A 19,356-nucleotide genomic window follows, 5' to 3' on the forward strand; every position below is an offset into this window, starting at 1 on the left:
CAATACCTTCCCCTGGAGAGATAGTGTGAGTGATAAACCAAAGTGAGATCTTTTTGCAATCAGGAATAAGGCTGTTTGTCCTCTGTGCTGATCAAAGTAGTACAAGCTGAGGGATTTATAGAGGAGGTGCTCTTTTACTTATGTTGGGTTTTCAGTCTGGATTATATTTTACTCCTCTACCTTAAGTGTAGAAGTCATTCGCAAGATATGATTCCACAAGACACATGTAATTCTGATGTACCATATTGGGCCCATCACCCATGGTTTCTGGATCTTATTATGTTAAGTATTGCTCAGTGTCTTACATTTGAGAGAGGACCTTTTGCCTCAGAAAGGAGAAAGGTGGTTTAATTCAGACCGAAATGAGCTCATTTTTCAAGCTTGAAACTGCAGAATTTGATCCTTTCTGAATTTTCACCTTCTGCAAGTGTTTGATTTATTCTGAACAGCTCTTAGGCTATATGCGTGGGAAGTGTATTCCAGTAGTTGGTATACTTTTGCTTCTTGATTTATTTAGCATTTGGCATATCCACTGCAGACACTGAGTGTTTAACATTTTTCAATGCACCATTTCTCTTGCTGTTAAGAGGCTTAGTATTAATTATGAGTTATTTGGCTGCTAATTTTAGTTTGTCTATTTTTGCCTGAGTAGTCCTCTTTAAGTCGCCAACAGTGGTTAAGTCCTTGAAGGGAAACAGAATACGTTTCCATCAAAACCATTCATTGTACTGGCTGCAGATTTTAACTTTGTTCTACCGTTTCTTATGGGGTTTCCTTTCAAATGTAAAGTAGACTTTCTAGTAACAGTCACTTCACCTAGAAGAGTTAGTAAGTAGCAGGCATTGCCATCTTCTTCTCTTCTTACTCTTTTGGTCCTCTCTTTGTTTTTACTTGAGCTACTGTTGCTTGGAGACGGGAAGTCATATTGAGTTGGTAGGATTGTTGGGCCATAATTTTTCATCTAGGTCTGATCTCACCCTCATCCCTCCTTCTTTCATCTGGGCTTGGCCGTGACTGTTGGCTGTTCATTAACCTCCTCTTTCTGAATGATGCAAGAGGCTGCTGTTCAGTTTCACTGGCAGAATTCTGCACTCCAACATACTACTTAGGAATTTCACCGAAGAACCTTCTAAGAACATCTGTTCCAGATAGGAGAGCGATTCTGTGCTTTTAACCGGGCAGAAACCACATTGTACTGGGTTGAGAATATGTTCAATGTAGTTAGAAAGTTGCAGATTGACAGACGTTTAGAGGGTGCAGGTAGCACAGAGGTATGATGATAGTTGCTGAGGATATGGTGGGTTTCTTGAAAAGTGAAACAGCCATAGCATGTTTCCAGCTGTTCGAACAGTAGCTGAAAGCTGAAAGAGATGGCAAAGGTGAGGAAAAATTACCTCAGAGGGATAATGAATGTCAGGGAGCAGAGGTCCAAAGGGGAACGTTACTTAATGGAGGGAATAAAAGTGAGCATATCTTGAGATGATATATAAAAGTTGGCTAGAAAAGAGGTATTGACTGAGCTGCATGGAGAGTTGTGGGTGGCTTGAGGAGCAAATCGAGGTAGAATCCTGTCAGCTTTTGTCCTTGGAAAAAACAAGAAAGATTGCCATAGAGACAGTTAGTACAGAAGAACTAGTTGCTTACCTTTGGTTATGTTGTTCGGATGGATATAACTACTCCTGATTCTTTACACCCTATCTTCCTTCCGGTGTCAGGTTACCGACGTGGTTTTATTTTTGTGCTCTACCTTTTTACACCTTGGTGTCCTTAGGGGCAACCATTTGTGGATATATTTCATCTGTTGCTAGATGTGCAAGATTGGATCAATAAAAACGATCTCCATACAAATCTCCATGCAGATCAGTCCAAAACAGTGCTCATAATCCTTGGCTCTAGAGACAAGGCCACCCTTTTATCCTGGAAGGCCACTGACTGAGCCCTAAAAACTTCCCCCTAGCCCTGATAACTGCCCCTTTCCCACCCCCTGCCCTGAGCCCTAAAACTAGCACCCACCCCCTAAAACCTCCCCCGGCCCCATCCCAACTTACCCAGCCATGTTTCGGTCCGTCCTTCCTGCAGCGTGCCTTCCAGTTCCTCTCCCATCCGCTGAGACAGCTAGAACGCCGCCTGCCTTAACCACGCATTTGCTTGGTTAAGGCATATGCGTGGTTAAGGCAAGGTTTGTTGAGCTTGCGGGGAAATGCCACGCATGCTTAAGACCGCGTTATTAAGGCTTTTTCCTCTAAACACAACATTTCAGGGAAAATCACATGTGGTTTCTAAAAAACAGGATGATCTACAACCTTTTCTACCAGTGGGGTTTCCTGCACATAAACCTGCTTGAATGCAGAAAATAACAAATGCCCATACTTTGCAGCCAGGTACTACAACCCAGCAATGAATGGCAATGCCCTTTTGGTCTGGGAAGGTTCTCTTGTTGTTTCCATCAGTTTCTCCGTGACTGTTGGTCCTAATAAAGCTGATATGAGCTCCGTAGGGCTATAAGCAGTCCCGCAACCCCTCCGTGCAATGTAGAGCTGCACAGGGCTCCCCCCACCAACATGTATGTTACTCATGTTTCTCTCTGCAGCTGCAGCTGTGCAATGGTATGAACATTGACTGTTAGTGTGAACTCAGGCTTTCATCCAGTCTATTTTTAGTGGGCCCTCAGCCTTGCCCCCCGGTGATCTTCTCACAATTAATTACACAGCTGTGTAATTTTGCTGTCTGTCCCCACCAGTGGAGCAGTTCCACCAGCCCTGGGGTGTTTACTTTCCATCGTAGTCGTGTTAGGCCCATTTGACACTCCACCAAGGGCTCCAGAGTCTTGAGGGTCAGGCACCTCTGCAGGACGCGGGATGGCTCTTCTTGCACTCTGCACCCTCTTTTCGAACCTCTAACATATTTGAGCCCCCGTGTGCCGCCACCCAACAGCCTCGCTGAGGCATTAGCCCCGTCGGGTGAGGCCTTGTTGCGTCTCTCCCGCTCAGTTTGCCATGTGAAGGCTCAGATTCTTCTCAGGTGAGACTACCATTTTAGCTGCACCAGGACCACCACACCGCCATTACCGCATCCTTCTCCAATCCGGCTTCTTTTGGATTTTGCCGCCTGCTGCTGTCTCTCCTCCACCTCCGCTGCATGATCCAACTACTTTCAGCCGTTACTCTTGCATTTTCTGCATATGCTATTGTGATGTGTGCCTTCAGTCTGTGGAGCTCCGTTTCTTTGTGACCATTTTGCTTGCTGGCCAAGCTCCCCGCTAGGAGCTGATAAAGTTTACCTGATTCCCTTTGGGTTATTCTTCATTGAAGTTGTAAGCAATTATTCCTTTTCTCTTTAAGAAAGAACAGGAAAGTGACTGCTTACTAAGCAGGATCATATGTCTCTTTAAAAACCAAACTGAGGTTACCAACACTGAAGGGACATGATACAGATGGTGTGGGCCCTCATTAAAAAAACAATTAGCGGTTTAGGAGTACTTGAGCCTATCTAGGTATGGTACCTTCTTTTACTTTCATTTTATTTCCAAACGATTGTTTGATATATTTCTAGTCAATTTTGTTTTTTAATATCTTAGCGACATTTGTGTATCCTTAAGCCAGACTTGAGCTGCTTGGCCCCAACTGTGGTAGTTGGGTTAATCAAGCTCTCTAAGGCTTCTCAAGGAGATGGCGTGGAGAATAGGAGCTCAGAACTTAACAGTCAAACAGCATATACAATAATGTATTGACCAGCCCAGTGCTTATCTTTTTGTTTAGTGAAAGTATTTTAATTACACAGCAAGACAAAATACTACACATTTAAATGGGATTTGAAATTACAGGATTGTACTTCTGGTTATGATCTTTAGTAAGGCTCTGCTGCCCTTCTTCCTGTACGCTCTCCCTGCTCTAGGTGATTTCCAATGGCTAAAGTGTCCAGTCTATTGTTAGTATAGACGTTATTTAAGCACTGGTACAGATTGTTTCACTACAAGTTTCCCTACCGATCAGATGTATAACTCAGTTCAGCATCTTTCATCCTTTGCGTTTATTCAGGTAAAAGTCCTAAGTCCACACTTTAGATTCTGTCCTCTTTTATCTGCTGTGTGGTGTTGCATTTCTATTTCAAAATCTTTTTATTGATTTTGTATCAGAACAACAAAGTTGCAATTGCGACAAGCAGTGTTTCTAGGCCAAGAGTTACAGATATTATATAAAACACACACATCTTGTTTCCAAGGTCTTAACCTCTCTAAACATCTTCCATTTATGTCCCTCCCTGATTCACGCAAACGTGTATCATGACAGGATAGGGAGTAAAGGGGGCGGGATAGCAATAATCCACCGTGACCACTTGAAGGTGCATAGTGAGTCCATAACACAATTGCCTGCTGAGGCACTGCGTTTTGCAGTGAAAATCAACAACACTTCCACAGTACATACTTATCTATAGACCGCCGGGCCCTAGAACCCCTTTTTCTTTGGCTCTACAGACCCTGCTCGAATCTTTTACAGATTCTAATTTACTCATCATATTGGGTGACTTTAATCTCCTTCGGGAACTTAATAACAATCCCGATACCAGCCGGTTTCTTGATAACTTAGCAGCATATGGTCTCCATCAAAAGGTGGTGGGTCCCACACATTCTGCTGGCCATACCCTTGATGGTATCTTTTCCACTAACTCTGATGTTACACTGAGTAACTATGCCCCTCTTCCCTGGACTGACCATCGGGTAATTAAATCTAACCTACAGCTCTCACTACCCACTCAGCTGGATACTAAGAAACCAGCTAGCATAAAAATTAGGCAGTGGAACAAAATCCAAGGCAGTGATTTGGAGCAGGCACTAAACAGCTGCCCCCCGATCCAGGCCCCGGATAACGACGAGGCTGCCAGCCAATTCTTCAGCTGGATAGCCACGGCCGTGAATAAGGTGGCCCCAGTTAAAGAAATTAAACTTAGAAGAGCGCATGCACCTTCTCCTTGGTATGGCTCAGAACTGAAACTCCACTAAGCACCTTTTTAAAAATATTGAAGTACTATCAAAACCGCGTCAGAATACGCGTTTCTGCCCAGATTCCGCTTTTTACAACAAAATGGCCAATTTCTTTCAAACTAAGATCAATACGATTTATGACGAATTACGGATGAACAGGCAGGGAGGCGATGATGGTCAATCCTCTACCATCGAGGATACCTCGCTGCATTATCATCTGAACAGGTTCGGCTCACTCACTCCCTCCGAAGTAAATAAATTCATACTTTCCATCAAGTCGGGATCCCCATGAGATCCCTGTCCCCCGACTGTGATACATAGGGTGTCTGAGGCCATTAGTGATCATTTAACTTCCATTCTAAATCAGGTGATCGTTTCAGGGAGTTATCCGCTGGTCTGGAAAAAGGCCTGCATCAGACCCATTCTGAAAAAGCCGGCGCTTGATCCATTGGAGGTTAAGAACTACCGGCCCATCTCCTGCCTGCCGATTGCAGCTAAATCCCTTGAGAGGGCGACAAATCAGGAGCTGACATCTTACCTAGACTTCAACAATCTGTTGGATCTAAGTCAGCATGGCTTTCGGTCAGGTCATTCGACCGATACGGCGCTAGTCATGGCAACTGAGGAGATTCGGAGACAGGTGGATGGGGGGGGGCTGGAGAGCGATCCTCATCCTCCTTGACCTGTCAGCAGCATTCGACACGTGAACCACACGGTGTTGGTGCGGAGGCTGAAGGAGGTGGGGATTGGGGAGGCGGCTCTTTCCCTCCTCTCCTCATTCCTAGTAGACAGGGAGCAAACTCTACACTGGGAAGGTCTACAGTCTGAAACCTTCCGTTTGCCATGCGGAGTTCCACTGGGTTCGGCATTGTCACCAACTCTCATTAACATCTATGTGACCCCACTCGCCAGTCTCATCAGACAGCATGGTTTCTCGTTTGTGTCTTATGCCGACGACACACAGATCATCATCTCTGTATCAAAACAGTCGGAGCCGGTGGCCGCTAGATTCCATGCGTGTTTGGCTCACATCATGAGCTGGATGAGTAATAACTACCTCAAGATAAACACGGATAAGACGGAGGTCATTGAGTTTGGTGGCGGTCCATCCTTGTGGAATCACACCTGGTGGCCGACAGAGACGGGAGTATGCCCAACACCATCCACGAAGGTCAAGAACTTGGGGATCATCTCCAATGATCAACTGGGGTTTTCTGCCCAGATCAACCACGTAACCTCCACTTGCTTCTACATACTGAAGCTGCTGAGGAAGGTGTTCCCTTTTATTCCTCAGGAGCTAAGAAAAACAGTTGTACTGGCCTTAGTCTTGTCCCGACTAGACTATTGCAATGCTCTATTTGTAGGCATTGACAAGGCACAAAAGACCACTATTGAATATTCCAAAAGGTCACTCCACTTCTGCTGCCATTAAATCGCTACACTGGCTTCCAATACAGCAGCGTATGGAATTTAAGGCCTTGCGTTTGGTACACAAGACATTAAATGGCAGCGGTGTTTCCGATTTGCGAAAAATCTTTCAGTGGTATAGTCCCACTAGAAGTCTTAGATCTGCTAATTCTGGCCTCATCTGTTCCACCAAAGTCCGCAGAGCTAGATGGGGGGGGGGGAAAAGACTATCGCACTGTGCAGCCACGCTGTGGAACCAACTGCCGATTACACTCAGACTCCAACCAAACATGACTGTGTTCAGGAAGGAAATAAAAACTTGGTTGTTTCCTAAGGCATAATTGATCAGTACTAGGACTGTTAGATCTCTCCTCTCTCACACCAGCACCAAGACGCCTCGGCATTCGAGCGCTCTATAAATTGTTATCCTATCCTTTCCTATCCTATACCTCAGGTTACCCTGAGGTGGGACATTAGCTGAATAATACTTGTGCTCTTTGCCCAACGTTTAAACTTTTGTTAGATAAGGAAGAAAGAAAAAGAAAAAACAGAAAATCAACATACAATCAAAAAACAACAAATGCATCATGGTGATTACGCAGCGTTTCTAGTCTGTTGGTGGTGGGGTTTGGTGGATTGGACGGGGCATAAGTCTCCCTCCCCCATAGCATTCTGTGCAAGAGACCACCGGTCCCCTAAATATGAAAGAGATGGAGAGCCCTTATTCTGGGGCCACAAGCCAGTAATAGCAGACCATCTGTTAAGTATGCCACCAGCGGGGACCAAATATACTCAAACCCCTTTCATGTACCCTCCGCTATGTCTGTCAATCGCTCCAAAGCTAGTACTCGCCATAGCCTGGGGTGCCATTGTGTGAGAGATGGGGCCTCCGCTTTCTTCCAGGCGGCTGCTATTGCCATTTTGGCGGCACCCAAGCACAGCCACATAAGGGAGCAGTCCCCATATGTTTGACGTTTCAGGTTAGGGTCCCGGATCCCTAGGAGGGTATGGTCTATGGTTTCTGGAATCGGGTAGCCTAGAATCAATTTGTGCAGTCTCACCAGATGTGGCAAAAGTCTACCAGTAGCCCACAGCCCCTCCAGCATCTGTCCGTGGTGTCGGGAAAAAGTTTATGTAGTTTCTGGGGGTGCAGGTACCAGTCATACATAAATTTATAGTGGGCCTCTCGTAGGTGACTAGATCGGTTGTATTTGACAATGTCTTTATATAGGGATCCCTATTGTTTCTCCCCTAGGGGAGTGGCAAGAACCCCCGAATTTCCGGTGGTTCGGGTTCCCCTGTGGGCTCAATGCCAGGAAGAGGGAGTACAGGAAGCAGATAGTTCCCTTGGAAGAAGCCCCTGATTGTGCACAATTTTCAATTGGGAGCAGGTCCCTGGTAGCGGCCAGCCGCACCTGGGGTTGCTGTACCCAATTGTTGAGCTGGAGGTAGTGATATTTTTCTGCAGGCTGAAACTGTAAAACCTTAACACAGTCCTCCTCCAGATCTGTGCAATGAAGATGCTTGTTGTCATTCGTGAAAGCTAGTCCGAACGGGTAGGTCCATCGATACTTTATTTGGCGCTCCCTCAGGACCTCCGTAATTGGTCTAAACTGTTGCCGTCGGGCGAGGGTGGCTTGGGCGACATCTTGGAACAAGGAGCAAGTCGCATTTTGGAATGTAATTTTGTCGCGGCCTCTTGCTTTCTGAAGGACTTGTTCTTTCACTTTGAAGGAACTAAATTTTGCTGAAATATCTCTAGGACTCCTGTCGTCGCATGGGAGCCTCGTTCCCACTCTGTGGACCCTTTCTAGTCGCACCTCCGGATTTTCATCTCCCAGGAGCGTGGAGAAGAGGCCCACCATGAAGGCCGCTAGGTCGGGCCTCTTGCAACCCTCTTCTAGGCCCCTGACTCTAATATTGTCCCTTCGGGAGCGATTTTCAAAATCTTTGCATTTAACTCTTGCAGCTCGCAGTTGGGAGTGTAGATCTGCAGATTGCTCCTCAAGAGGTTTTATGCGGTCGATCAGTTCTTGACATTTAGCCTCCAGATCCAGTGTACCGGCCCCCCACTGAATCAACATTTGCCTGAAGGGCCGTCAACCTGCCCCCCATCTCCGCCTTGAATGCGTCGAGGGAGACCCCTATCTCCGCCCTGATGTCTTCTTGGAGCTCCTCACTGAAGTCTCGCAGCGACGCCATCAGGTTCTCCCTTGTTAGCGCCATGTCTCCTTTAGGCTGTGTCTTCCCCTCCTTGTCTGCCCCTGCCCCCGTTGGGGTAGAGTAGCTGTAAACTTTGGCAGTTTGGGACTTTTTGGGTGGCATATGGAATTTGGCTTGCGGGCAAGACTGGGCCTCCCAGCAGGCGGACCCAGGAACCAATCTCCACCCCTCAAATGAAGGTCCTAGGTGCTAGGTCACAGGGAGCAAGGCCAAAAATCCTATGTTGACCGTCTGTGGGGGTAAGGCTCTGGTTCACTGCCCCGTGGTAGGCCTCCAAGTACCCTCCTGAGGACGACCTGTAAGGGTGGCCCCCTATCAGCAACCCAGGCCTGCACACTAGGTATCCACAGGGCTGCAGGGTTGCCTGGCCGTCGCCATCTGGAAGTCCGGCAACAGACTATGGAGGCTCATTCAACAGCTTGGCCAGTTCTTGGCTTCTATGTAGTTTATGGTGCCTTCCCCAATATAAGGCTGCCGGCTCCCGCTCTGATCAGCTCCTCACGGCGTACATCCTCTGCCGGGTGGTTGATCTCCGTCCCGCTGCCTCGGGGGTGGGGGGAGAGAGGGCCCTTCACAGACCACGCCCCTTCAGGACTCGTCCCGGCGCGATCTCCGCTATTGTCCTTGTAGCGGAAATCAGAGGTCTGCTGCAGCGCGCACTGCACAATCACCCCCAGCGGTCTTCTCGGCCCAGAGCAGGGCCCCAAGTACAGTCCCGGGCTCAGTGCCACGTGGCAGCCGCCATCTTCTTTGAGTCCGCTGCACTGCCGGTGACCCGCGCCTCAGGTCCTTCTCGGCGGTCCTCTGGCAGCAATGAACATGCCGTGGGCGACTTTGTCAGTCACTCGTGAACTCCTGCACTTCTGGGCGCAAAACTGGTACAGGACAAGCATGGGCTGCAACAAATTCCCCGGGGCAGAGCCGAACAGATTCACGTCCGCTCGGCCATGATGGTTGGCCACGCCCCCGTGTTGTATTTCTAATGGTGCAGCGGGGGCAGTTTGCGTACCTGTCCTTTCAGCAACAGTTTGACTTATTTTGGGACTGAGGTAATGGCCTTGCTTTGGAACAGTGGCCGCTGGACAGAGTCTGCACAGCAGCACTTGTTTTCTGTGGATGAGGCCTCCCCAGCCGGATGCCAGACAGTTGCTGAGATACAGCAGTTGTGGCTTTTGGGCAAAGACACCCTTAATGATGTATATTTGGCAGTTGAGGCCTCTGGGACGATCAGGGCTTTTACTTCGGCAGCAACGCTTCTTCTCTTTCCGGTCTCTCGGGCTAATGGTAGATTGTGGGATAACACATTGATGCTTGGTCTAACAAACTCTTGGTGCAGTTCACAGTGAAAACTTGCAGAGGGGCTGGGGGACCTTCTCACAGCAGGTTATGCTCCTTGCTGCAATCACCTTTTCTCTTGATTCTCATGCTGATCTATGCCTCCAGGACGGTCTCTCCTCCTGCAAGGCCAGGCACTTTCCCATTTCCCCTGTGCAGATTGTCAACTTCTTCAGCAGAAAGTGCAGGCAGCAGAGATGTCCCAAAGCCCCTGGGAAACTGGCTGTCAGGAAGGCACCAACCCTAGTAACATAGCTGCTCTTCAAGTACTCTGCCAAGCACTCCCTTTCTTGGTCAAGAACAACTTGGAATGGAACAAAGTGGGGTGGTGTGGATTCCACTTTTATATACGTTTTCTAGAAAAGGCATATGGATCAACTGTTTAAAGCTATAAAACCATTTTGGGATGGTTCTCTTTCAGATGTCATTTTCTGGTGTTCCTCAGGCACTGTCTTTGTGCAAAGTGATGGCTCTCGCAGCAGATAGCAGTGGTGCTGGATTCAAGGAGGAGTATCCATATTGAGAGCACAATTAAGTGTGAGATCTTTGCACATGGCTGTCACCTGACTTCCTACAGCAAAAATCAGGCACAGACAGAGGGCAGGCATTGCCTAGAAAGGTCCTCATAGTGAACAGAAACTGCAGTTCCTCCCTTCACCCCTTACCATCTTCTTCTTACCAAATGATAGTGCTGATGAACTAATTGGCTGCCTTTGGTTAAATAGGCCCTCATTGAATTCCTATGGGAAATGCAGTCTCCATCCTCCCTCACTCTCATTGTTTGGGTCTCCACCCTCCCGTCACAGGAGCGCAAGCAATACACTCCCTCTGTCTGGGGAAGATGTCCTTGAACTCCATTATATTCCATGTTTAACTACAGGCTTCTAGAATGGATGTCACCTGCCCTGGTACTCAGACTCCTACCACACCTAGTCCTATTACCATACGTATGCTCGACTTGCATTTTATTCACATGCGCAGAAAACGACAGTGCAAGATTCTGGGGATTCAGATAACAGCTGGCGTTTACACAAGAGGGGTCAGTAAACCACACTCTGAATGAGAAGCAAAAGATGTGGTCATGCTAAAGATTAAAATAACATGGTTTGCTGCAGCCACTGCTTGATATGAATTGCACAGGATGGGACAGTAGTTGTATGCCCACTATGAAGACTTGCTGGTGCACTCCTCCAGGACCAAGCAGAACACTAGGTTTCTGCACAACCATTGTATTAGCTAGCACCAGGATAAAAAAGAAAGTGTGGATACCCGTTTCATATGCAGATGGGCACACATGCAGGGGACACTTTCTCCTTTATGTAAGCATGAATGCCATTTGGCTATTGTAACCTGTAGGAAGGCTGACATTTGTTATTTCAGTATTAACAGGACTATTGAGTGCTTATGATTCCACAAGATGTACTGGTCATTAACGTTTTCTTTCCTTTGTCCCCCAAGCTTTCCCCTGCCACTGTTTAAGAAATATGTATGCAGTGTGGAATTTTGCTCAACATTTTACTGTAACTGACTTCAGAAGGATCACAGGATATGTCATCTTACTTTGCCATTTAACTCATCATTGGTCTTTTTATTACCTCAAAGGGAAAAGTAGCTAATGTTGAGATCATTGTGTCATCGAAGGAATACATTCATGATGTGGTGGCAGAGTTTACAGGAAGAATCCAACAAGTTTGGAATGTGGTGGTTGGATTGAAGGGTACACAAATGTACAATTACTCATACGGCTTGTTGTACTTAGTCTTCCTAGAACCTTCTTTAGGATGTTAAAGTGGACAAGATGAAGTTAATTCTTATTGTGAAACATTAAAATCTGTTAAAAAAGATGAGCAATATGTGCTTTCTCTAGTTTCCTGAAGATCTGCAAAGACTGACAAGCAACCTGAGGACAATTGATCTGTCGGATAACAAGATTGAGACCCTGCCGCAAATAATGGGAGCATTTTCTGCACTGAAGAACCTAAATCTAAATCACAACAAATTAAGTAAGAGGCTCTTGCATTCTCTTATATGTAATTGATCAAGTTTAGACCATATCCATTTTACATAACATGAATGAACCATTCCTTTAAATGTTTGTCTTTACAACACCTTTGTTCCTAAAATGTAATTCTACTGTTTTCAAAGGGATTCCCATCAATCCACAAATAACACAATTTAGCAGATTTAAAATACTTATATTCTGGCAAAGTCTGTAAGCACTGGATTACTAAAATACTAGCCATGAGCACCAGAAAATTGGATAAGTGTCATTCAAGGTAAAATATTAAAACTTTTGAATTGCTACAACTGCTCAAATCCTACATGAATTGGAATGAACACAAGCCACGCAAGCATTTTCCTCTCATAGTTAATGAGAGCAGTGTAGCTTAATCCACGCATGAGCAAGGTATTCAGCACAAGATAAACTAAGCTACTTGGAGGTCAAGAACGATGCGTAAATCATGCATAACAGAAATAAAAACTCTAGGTGCGTTGCAATTTTAGACAAAAAGCATTAAAAAAGAAATTAGTTTATTTTCCTTAGCAGGAACTCCTATCAGTAAGGATGGTAAATTGCAAGGCAAATTACAAACTTTGTTCTCCATCTATGCCACGCTATTCCCGTTACTCTCTGAATTTGAATCGTTGTGGGTGACTTTAATACAGTGCTCAGAAAACACCAAATAGGGTGTTTTTAATCTCATGAAGTAATGAGCCTGTTCAGTCTCTCTCAGAAGGAATACTTAAGTTGAAAGTACTCGCATGAAACATTAAAGGCCTTAACAATCCCTGGAAACCAGGGCACATGCTTGCATACCTTGATAAGCATAGTATCAAAATAGCCTTTCTTCAGAAGACCCACCGGGTGACTACGTACGATTCGGTAAGAAAGGGTGTTTGCTAGGAATCCAGGGCCATTCAGGCATTCTCTTACTCTAGAAGTGTAGGGTACAATACACTATTGTCATTATAATGATTGTTGACACTGAACACAGGTATATTATATTACAGGTTCTGATAAACAATGAACATATCATATTAGTCAACCCATACTGTCCCAAAACAGATTTCCCTGATTTTATTTCATGATCTAAAGACCGTCTAGGATAATCTGGCTACCAGCACCCTTTTGTGGGGTGGAGAGTTTAACGTCACTCTAGATGGAAAAAGGACATTGTCAGACTTAGATTTGATCAGTTTGACATCAGATAGATAAAACAAAAATTAGAGGGATAAAACAAAACTATAAAAGTACTTATTACATAGAACGTGTTTAGCTTGAAACAAATTACTGGTTTACTTTAAATTGCTTTAAAGTGCTAAGGGGATTATTCTATTTTAAGAATGTATTAAATGTCTAAAGTGTTTAATTACACAATAAAGGTATTCTACATTATGAGAATGTTCAATGAAGTAATTAGCAGACAAACAGTCTCTCTCCTAGTGGTAGCAATAGGATGGTATCCTGATGTCCAGTTAAAATGAACTACGTCACCAGCTGCTAGTGCAGAGAATTGTGAGATTGTAAAACTGCATGGTACCTTAAAGGTGCAGTAGTCCATTTTCACCTTTATGAAACAATTATCTGTCAAGTCTTATTTATTCCTCTTTCTTCTGTTTTACTTTAAAGAAAGTGGATCAGCCCCTAATTCCACATTAAGTGTATTTGATAGTTACAGTTGGTTTCTTTTCTAAAAGAAAATTCAACTGAATTCTGTTCAAACAATCTACAGGCAGTTACATATATTACATTTATTACTGCTCGATAAAGTGCTTCAGCATCCAATAAAAGGGGTTGAGACTCTTCCGTGTTTAGGGCTTCAATAAAGATACCCACCATGGGAACTAGGATTATAGGTAAGTAGCTTCTCCTAATGAACAAAGAAAATGATTTCAGGGTCAGGTTATGTATTTAGTGTCATCTATGGGTGCCCAGTTATCATGTCCTTCAACCTATGTTTTTTTTAACAGATTCTATCGAGGTTCATAGCATCATCAAACAGTGCAGTTGTTCAAGCCCATCTTGTATCATCCTAATCTGAACTCCACAACCCCCTCCCCGAGTCGTGCCCAAAGGAACTTAATATAGCAGATATTTGAGTCCCATCTATAATCGTCCCATTGTGACATACAAATAACAGGAGGAACCTAAAGTGCACAGCCAGTGGCCGGGTCGTTTGGGTGCAAGCTGCAAGAAGTATATTCTTGATTACATCAACAGGAAGGGGCAGGGGCTAAAGCCGGCGATCCCCCTGGTGATGTCATCTGCGATGGGGATCGGGATCCATTAAGCATTCTACTAGCACCCCCTTGTCCTTCAACCTATACTACCATTTTTATAACCCTCACTTTTATAACCACTGCCACTTAGTCCAGTTATGTGAATCATAAAAAACCAAATGGTACTAATTGGTACCTCCCTTCAGGCATACAATTGTTTTATGCATGTTTCTTATATTACTCTGTTTTATATTCAAAAGAAATATATAATTTCATGGAAGAAAGTTTGGATTGAGACAGGTATATGGTCACCTGTGCATCCGAAACTGTCATAATTGTCTGTGTGCCTTTGCTAAATCAGGTGTATTCTTGGAGCACTTTTGTTTGACTTCTTTTTCTTCTCCCAGGTGCTCTTCCGATGGAGTTATGCAAGCTGAAAAAGCTAGAGACTTTGCACCTGAATAACAATCGCCTGACACGTTTACCTGCAGACTTTGGGCAACTCTCAGCACTTAAAACACTGAGTCTCTCAGGCAATCAATTTCGGACTGTGCCAGTGCAGCTCTGCAGTCTTCGTCAACTCAATGTGGTAGACTTGTCCAAGAATAAAATTCAGAGCGTGCCTGATGAGGTGGCAGGACTTCAAGCCATCGAACTGAATCTGAACCAGAATCAGGTCTGTACAGTAAGAACTCTATAAACATAGACATCTCAGCACATCACATCTAGATATAGAGAACCCAGTGGTTGATTGGGGTGTTGGAATGTTAGATTGTATTGCATGTTTTGAACTTTTAGCAGCACCCTTAATTGAAAATGTGTAAGAAAGCTACTATCTTGTCGTTGTAATATGGAATTTCCCAAATTGTGGCCCAGATATACCAAGCCCTTGATTTGCCATTGGATCACGCAAGGTGTTCAAGGCAACGCAAGGGCTACAGTGCGAATTAATAAGTTGCAAGGAGAGCAAATCGCTGCCTTGCGTTACTCTGCATTGGGAAGGCATTACTTCAGTGCAATGTGGTGTTGCTCTGGCCTCCCACCGGGCAGTAGCCTTCGCTCTGCTCCCGGATAGGTGGGCCATGCTACATGGGGACAGCAGGGTAGAGGCTGGCAAACCGTTGCACTAAACCACTTACCTTACAGCAGCCGACCTGATGGTATCTTCTCCCACACCTGCATTCTTATCATGGAGCAGTCAGCTGGGAATATGCTGTCAGCATCTCAATTTTCTTACTTGTCCGGATTTCGGGGTGTTTGGGAAGCCCAGTCCAAGATGGCAGCTCCCCAGGCCTTTAGCTCTCTTTCTCAAATTATAATGGAGACTTGCAATTCCTGCTCCAGCAGAATAGAAGGCCACTTTTCCTCTTGCTTCTGACGTTGCAACACTTATTCGATCCTGTGGGTGTGTTTCCTCGTTCCTGTTTCTTCCAGTGTTCCTGCAAGGTAGATTCTCTACTTTCTGCATCTCCATCCTGTCCCTGCCTCGTCGTGTTCTTCCTTGGTTCCATACTATCTGTGATTGCTGCCATTAGGGTTTTTTTTGCCTCAGGGCTTTTTCCTCCTACCCGTGGTTGCTGCCATTAGGAGTTTTTTTTTTGTGCCTCAGGACTTTTTCCTTCTCCGGGACTCCTTTTGGAAGGCACCATCTGCTTAGGCGCTTCAAAATGTCCGCGGCATTGTGGCTACTTGTATCATGGCGCACGGGTGTCTGCGTTGGCGCTAGGCTGCACTGTGTGTGCCAGTGCAGAGAGAGCAGCAATGCGCCATATTTTAGTATATTTGACGCAGTGCAACAAGTTGTTGTTGCGTTGCACTGCATCAAATCTGACCCTGAGTATTTATTGGATAAACAAAACACATGCATGAATACTGTGAGCACCACAGCTATACCGATGCATAGTTTCCAGCATTCTTTATCACTGCAGTAGATTTTTGGGGACATCGTCTGGCGAATAGAAATTGTGCCATAATCCCATAGTTAGTTACATTTTTTCTGGGGGTTCCTAATGGTTATTTCATTCTTCTGCTGTTTCATACCTATTAACTATAGTCTTGCCTCTGCATCCCTGCTGTATGTCACGCATCTTGTGCAGGGATGAATATTTTAGTCACATTCTTGCATCCCAGCAGGTCTTGAAATTTGTTTTGCTGATATGCTGAGCTTAACTGACCGCGAGTTGAGCCTTTCAGTTGTGGTCCAACAGAAACAAAACAAGATTCAGAGAAAGCAATGACCTAGTTAGTGCTGTGGCTTAAGGGAATGAAAAGTCAGTGAAAAAAGTTCATAAAGGAGAAGGGAGTTGGTGGAGTACACACAGAAAACTACATGTGTAAAAATGTAGGCAGTGGGATTTCGATAATGATCATGCTATTGACTTGGGTACATACGTAAAAACAAGATAACGAGTGGAATGCATGAATTAATCTCAGCCGCCAGCAATCGCTCTGTCCATTGTTTTTTGCTCACCACACCTTCCCAGACGGAGGCCCACCTTAAGCAAATCACAACCAACTATTTTTCTCATGAGAACAGTCAATCCCGAACATCTAGGTTTAGCCCCATCCAGAAGGGACCGCAAGCAACCCCAGACCAGTTTCATCGTACTTGGGCTCACCAGTAGTGTGTAGCTTGACTCCCATGGCGCAGTAAACATGGGACCCATGTCTTGGCATACCTGTCGTCCTTGGGGCGGAGCTAACTGCCATGCTGTAAGGAGGGGCTGTGCGGAGCTCTTTATATCTCCCGGATCCTTTCTACAAATCCTTCTGCCTGGGACCCCATTTGCTGGGTGGGGGTGACATGTCCCATACTGAGGAGATGACGAGAAGCTGATGACAGTTGAGGGACGACACTGCTGCTGCCTTTCGGTTTACCGTTGCCACCTTCACACTACACTCTTCAAGATGGCGAATGTGAGTTGATGGGAGACGTGGGGCAACTGTGGGGACCATTACGACATCCCGGTTGGTCATGGCCCTCTGGTACTGGCACCGCACCATAGGGAGTCTGCGTGCCTACCATCCTGTAAGTGCTGCAAATGACATGCAGCTTGAGTGAGGGTGCGGCACCTAAGTCAACCAGGTCACTTGGTGACACCCTCACCTCTCACTCTGCTGGCTACTCAAGGTAACCCCTTCTGTTGGTTGGAGGCATCTTTTCTGTGAGTTTGACCCCCTCCACACCTCCGCATTGCAGTAGACTTGGGCTGCAACTCGAGGGCCTGCATTATGATGACCCCTGCTTTTCCCCAGTGAAATGACCTGAAGATGTCAACTTGGAGGCTTCCTCTGCCATGCAGCGACATTGGGGTGCTGTATCAGACCGCTGTGGTGACATTGCAGGGATTCTGCTGAGAATGCTCTCTTGGACTAATGCCTCTGCCCTACTAGGGACTTTGGGGTTGTCCCTTCAGTGCTTCCCTCTACCTGAACTTACTCCCCTCCAGTAGGATGCTGTAGCTGGTGATTGAGAGTTGAACATCTGGTGCTGTGGAGGCCCTGCTCTCCTGCCTGTTTATCTGTTGTGGCCTCCTGGACAGCTGGCTTACCAATGACCCTCACCTCACCTCTGCACCCTTGCTTTTCCGCCTCTTCCGCCTCTTTGCCGACCGACCCGCCTCTCCTTCCTTCTATGCTCTCCTGAGCAATGGGGCGCATGCACCGTCTGAAAGAAGATACTCCTGTGATCTTCCAGGCTGGATGGACAACTCTAGACTCACCTGCCTCCTCAACGAACGATGGCCCGAGCCTCGTACCCGGAGACAAACTGGATGCTATCCAGGCTGCCATTGGCTTCACGAGAGAGGCTCTGGGGAATAAAATGGATTCCTTGATGGCGGGTCTACGTCTACTAAGGAACGACTATTGGATGATGGCTGACCAGATGTGCAAAGTAGAATCTCCTGTGTTGGATATGGGTCCAGTCATGAAAGAATGAAAGATCATGCATCCTCACTCTCCGCTATGTCTCAACACATTAAAATTCTTGAAAACAGGATTAAGGATCAGGAGAGCAGAGCTAGATGCAATAATATCAGACTTTTTGGCCTATGGGAGAATTTTGAAGGGGGCTCAATGGTTCCCTTCCTTGAGGACCGGTTACACTAGGAAGTTGCCCCCAGAGTATCTGTTCATGATTTATGCCCTTGAAAAAGCACAAAGGGTGCCAGCTCGCAGCCTGCAGCAGGTGGTAGCCCACCTCCTGTACATCTGAGACTGAGATTACCTGTTAAGGCAAGCATGTACAACAGAATCTTTTCAGGTGGAGAATGCAAAGTTCTCAATTTTCCCTGATTATACAACAGCTGTACAGAGGCGCAGGGCGTCTTTTCTTGCAGACAGGGGTGTGGAATTCCAATAGCCAGACTCCCTGGACATACTGTTTGGGGTCAAAGACAAGTTTTTCCATTTTTTTATTCTGTCCTTGGGATAATTAGGACCTGCAGCACAAACCATTTGGCTGCCAGTTTAAAGTACCACATTATGGATCAGGGAAGGGCATTGTCTGCATATAATATTTGTGTCCATTTGTTAATGCTGTTCTTGTTCAAACTTGTATTTATGGTTCATTAGTACAAACCCTTTCTTATTAGGGGGAGCGCTCTAAGGAGATGTTCTAACCTCGGACTACACTACTGACAGTGGTTCCAGTGTAAAAATGTGTACACACGTTTGCAAAGTATAACAATATGATTCTACATACATTGCTCCCAGAATGCTCTCTAATTAGGTGCAAATATCTGCAGAAGCTTGAAAGCAAGATTGATGATCCCTTGCTTTCAAAATGAAAGGTTCACAAAAGAAAGTAGGAAAAAAACTTTTTACTGAACTAATGTGAAATAGTAGTTAACGTTTCTTTGAAGCAACATTTAGTAAAATGCGTTGATGGATGCTAGCACTTCTAAAAGATATTCATAATGGGAAATCAGTGCAACCGGTTTCAAAAAGATAATAGGAAACATGAAAATAAAGATGCACTGACCAAGCCAATAGGTCTGATATTCGTGGTAAGCCTTTTGGTTTTGTCAATGCATGTCTTGGCCCTCACCATCATAACAAACACTTACAAAAACAATAATATTTTTAACCTTAAAAGCACACATTGCCACAGTAGAGCCTAGCACTGAACAAAACTACTTTGTGTGCAGATAAGCTCCTTGTGAAAGAGCTGAAGCCAGTTGATGGAT

General features: G+C 45.5%; 1 protein-coding gene across 2 annotated transcripts in view; it reads left to right on the top strand.

Moving 5' to 3' along the window:
• Positions 1–19,356, top strand: part of LRRC57 (leucine rich repeat containing 57) — a 120,017-nt gene that overhangs the window by 78,739 nt on the left and 21,922 nt on the right. For both annotated transcript variants that reach the window (XM_085627065.1, XM_085627066.1), the window contains exons 3-4: positions 11,814–11,949; positions 14,575–14,843. In XM_085627065.1, the coding sequence (XP_085483191.1) occupies positions 11,814–11,949; positions 14,575–14,843 (405 nt within the window). The remainder of the gene's footprint in view (positions 1–11,813; positions 11,950–14,574; positions 14,844–19,356) is intronic.

The sequence above is a fragment of the Triturus cristatus genome, chromosome 9 (assembly GCF_964204655.1).
Source record: "Triturus cristatus chromosome 9, aTriCri1.1, whole genome shotgun sequence".
NCBI lineage: Eukaryota > Metazoa > Chordata > Amphibia > Caudata > Salamandridae > Triturus > Triturus cristatus.